This window comes from Cannabis sativa, chromosome X, assembly GCF_029168945.1.
Source record: "Cannabis sativa cultivar Pink pepper isolate KNU-18-1 chromosome X, ASM2916894v1, whole genome shotgun sequence".
Classification (NCBI taxonomy): domain Eukaryota; kingdom Viridiplantae; phylum Streptophyta; class Magnoliopsida; order Rosales; family Cannabaceae; genus Cannabis; species Cannabis sativa.
In genome coordinates, this window is record NC_083610.1 from 61,879,359 (window position 1) to 61,881,933 (window position 2,575).

The following is a 2,575-nucleotide window of genomic DNA, read 5'->3' on the forward strand; positions in this document are numbered from 1 at the left end:
TTTATTTTATCAACCTACTCCATTTACTTAGTAAAACTTAAATGGGCTTCCTATATGCTTCTAAGCCCAATAGCAAACATATAGGCTCACACAGGTCAAATGATTTGGATGGGGCCCTATCATGTTACTAGGTGTTGCCCCTGATTTTGCCCAAAATACGTGGACCAACCGGATGATGACACGTGGATGGAAAGGATTTAGCATTTGAATAAAACAGCTAAGTCTCCTTAAAGCGCAGGATTACCTTAGACATGCCTCTCTTAGAAGGCATGTAAGTCTCGTATGCTCCCGGAGAGTAAGATTGCAACAAAGCATCTCCGAGTGGTGTCAGATCCTATCTGAACAGGCATCTCGCATTTAATGCCGCATGGGAGGAGGCGTATTGAAACTACCATACATAATAAAGTCTGACGGCACAACCCCCACTCTGCACCTACTAGGCTATGATCAATAAAGTCTAGTGACGGCTACTCTGTGAGGAATCACATCAGTCAAAAAGGATAAAGGACTACACTCATAAAATCCCTACAGAACCTAGGGCTTAGACCATGCATTACCTATGATATATTCATTGGGAATGTGTGCCTTTATTGATAGTTACAGAAACACAAGTACCTTAAACTTAGGGATCACCCCACAAAAACACTATAAATACCCCCCAAACTCATTAAAGAGGGGTCGAGAATTCTGTGTTGCATAAGAACTAGAAGAGGAAAAATCCACCAAGAACATTCTCTGTAATAAAGACTATCATAAATACACAGACTCGTGGACTAAGGCTCATTAACGCCCCAACCACGTAAAAATCTCTCTCTTAATTCCTTATAGCTCTCTAAATTATTATTATTATATTGGTTGCCGAAAACCTCGGTCAACATTTTGGTGCTTTCATTGAGAGCTGAAGAAAGCGTCTGTAAGTAGACACTACATTACAACAAAACAACAATGGTGGAGACTCGAAGCACACGTCAACCTCGCCCTCTTCAAGATGCTCAAGATCCATATGATGAGGACGTGGCCTCCAGAGCAACTGTGGGTTCTGAGAAAGAAGAAGGAACCCCTGATGATGACTACGAAGGAAACTTCGATGAGTACGCCTACGACGAAGGCAAATACTCAGAGTTGGTACTCCTAAGGCAAAAGGTTGTCGATCATGAAGCTGAAATCGCAGCCCAAAAGGAGCAAAACCAAAAGATGCAAGATGTAATGCTGGCCATGCAAAAAGCCATGGAGGCAGCAGGAATCCAGGTGCATCCTAAAGCCATCCCTGCTGGACTTGGAAAGGAACCAGAGGAATCCTCACCATGTACCTAAAAGCAGAAATCTACGGAACCAAGCCCTATTAGGTATCCCGCCGAAGGGAACCCAAAGAAAAACCCTACTTCCACTCCTGGGAAAAAGAAAAAGGTGCAGGAACCGCGAAAGCGGTCGGCTCGGATTTCCCGAAAGGGAAAGGTCTGCAGAGGGGCAAACTCCAAAAAGGGAGTCCTGGCCCTCAGGATCGAGAGGACCGAAAAAGCGTTTCCGTGCACCAAGAGCCCGGAGGGAGAGGAAGAAGGGGGCAGAAATGTCCTCCCATTGATATGAGAAATCAGATTAACGGGAATCAAGGTGACCTCCGGGATCACCTTGACCAAAATAAATACAGATCCACGGTCTCCACAGGAACGTTAAACGAAGGAATCATGGCAGAACTCGCCATACTCCAAAAAGACATTGCCCGAGTCTCCCGGAGACAGAAAGGCGATGACTCCGACTCTGATTGTGAGGACCGGGAGCCATGTGCCCAACACATCCTGGAAGCAGAGCTCCCCAAAAATTTTAAGATACCAGAGATGGCAGCTTATACCTGGAACTCTGAACCAAGTGATCACCTGTCACGGTTCAACCGAGTCATGACAGTCATGAGGGTCAGCCATGACGCCAAGTGTTTGTGCTTCCCGCTTACTCTAAGCGGATCCGTGGAGGAATGGTTTAAGAAACTGGAACCAGGATCTGTGGATTGCTGGAATAAGTTGCAAACCAGCTTCCAGAGACAATTTGTCGCCGTAAGGAAAGTCAATTTGGAGGTCACCGCCTTGACTAACACCAAGCAACTGCCTATGAAGACACTGAAAAATTTCATCAAGAGATTCCGGGAAGAAGCCTCTAAAACAAAGAAAGTAGATGACAGACAGCAGCTTGCTCTTCTCCAAGCAGGCATTCGTACGGGGACTCCATTCTGGAACGAGTTACAATAAGAAGGAGCTTCAAACCTTAAAGACTTCCAGAAGAGGGTCCAGAAATACATTAACTTTGAAGAGGCCCAAGTAGTCGCCTATGGAGGATACTATCCCACCGGGATAGCAAGATATGTGCCCAGAGCCCAGCTCTCAAGCACTGTGCCAACAGCAGCTCCACCGATGAGCGCCATACAGTTTTTTGCTACTCCCGGATATAGCCAAGGCCAGGCCTTGGGCCCCGCATCTTCCCATTTTGGAAATCCCTCAGGGATAAATGGACAAGCCCCCTCGCACTCCGCTCAGACAGCCAGTTTAGTCGGTCCTTCCCAGGGCTCGAGGAGTAAGAGGTCCTC

General features: G+C 46.6%; 1 protein-coding gene across 1 annotated transcript; it reads left to right on the plus strand.

Moving 5' to 3' along the window:
• The first annotated feature begins 1,835 nt into the window (after positions 1–1,835).
• On the plus strand, positions 1,836–2,240 carry LOC133032304 (uncharacterized). Its single transcript, XM_061106199.1, has one exon. The coding sequence runs from the start codon at positions 1,836–1,838 to the stop codon at positions 2,238–2,240; it is 405 nt and encodes a 134-aa protein (XP_060962182.1).
• The last annotated feature ends 335 nt before the right edge of the window (positions 2,241–2,575 follow it).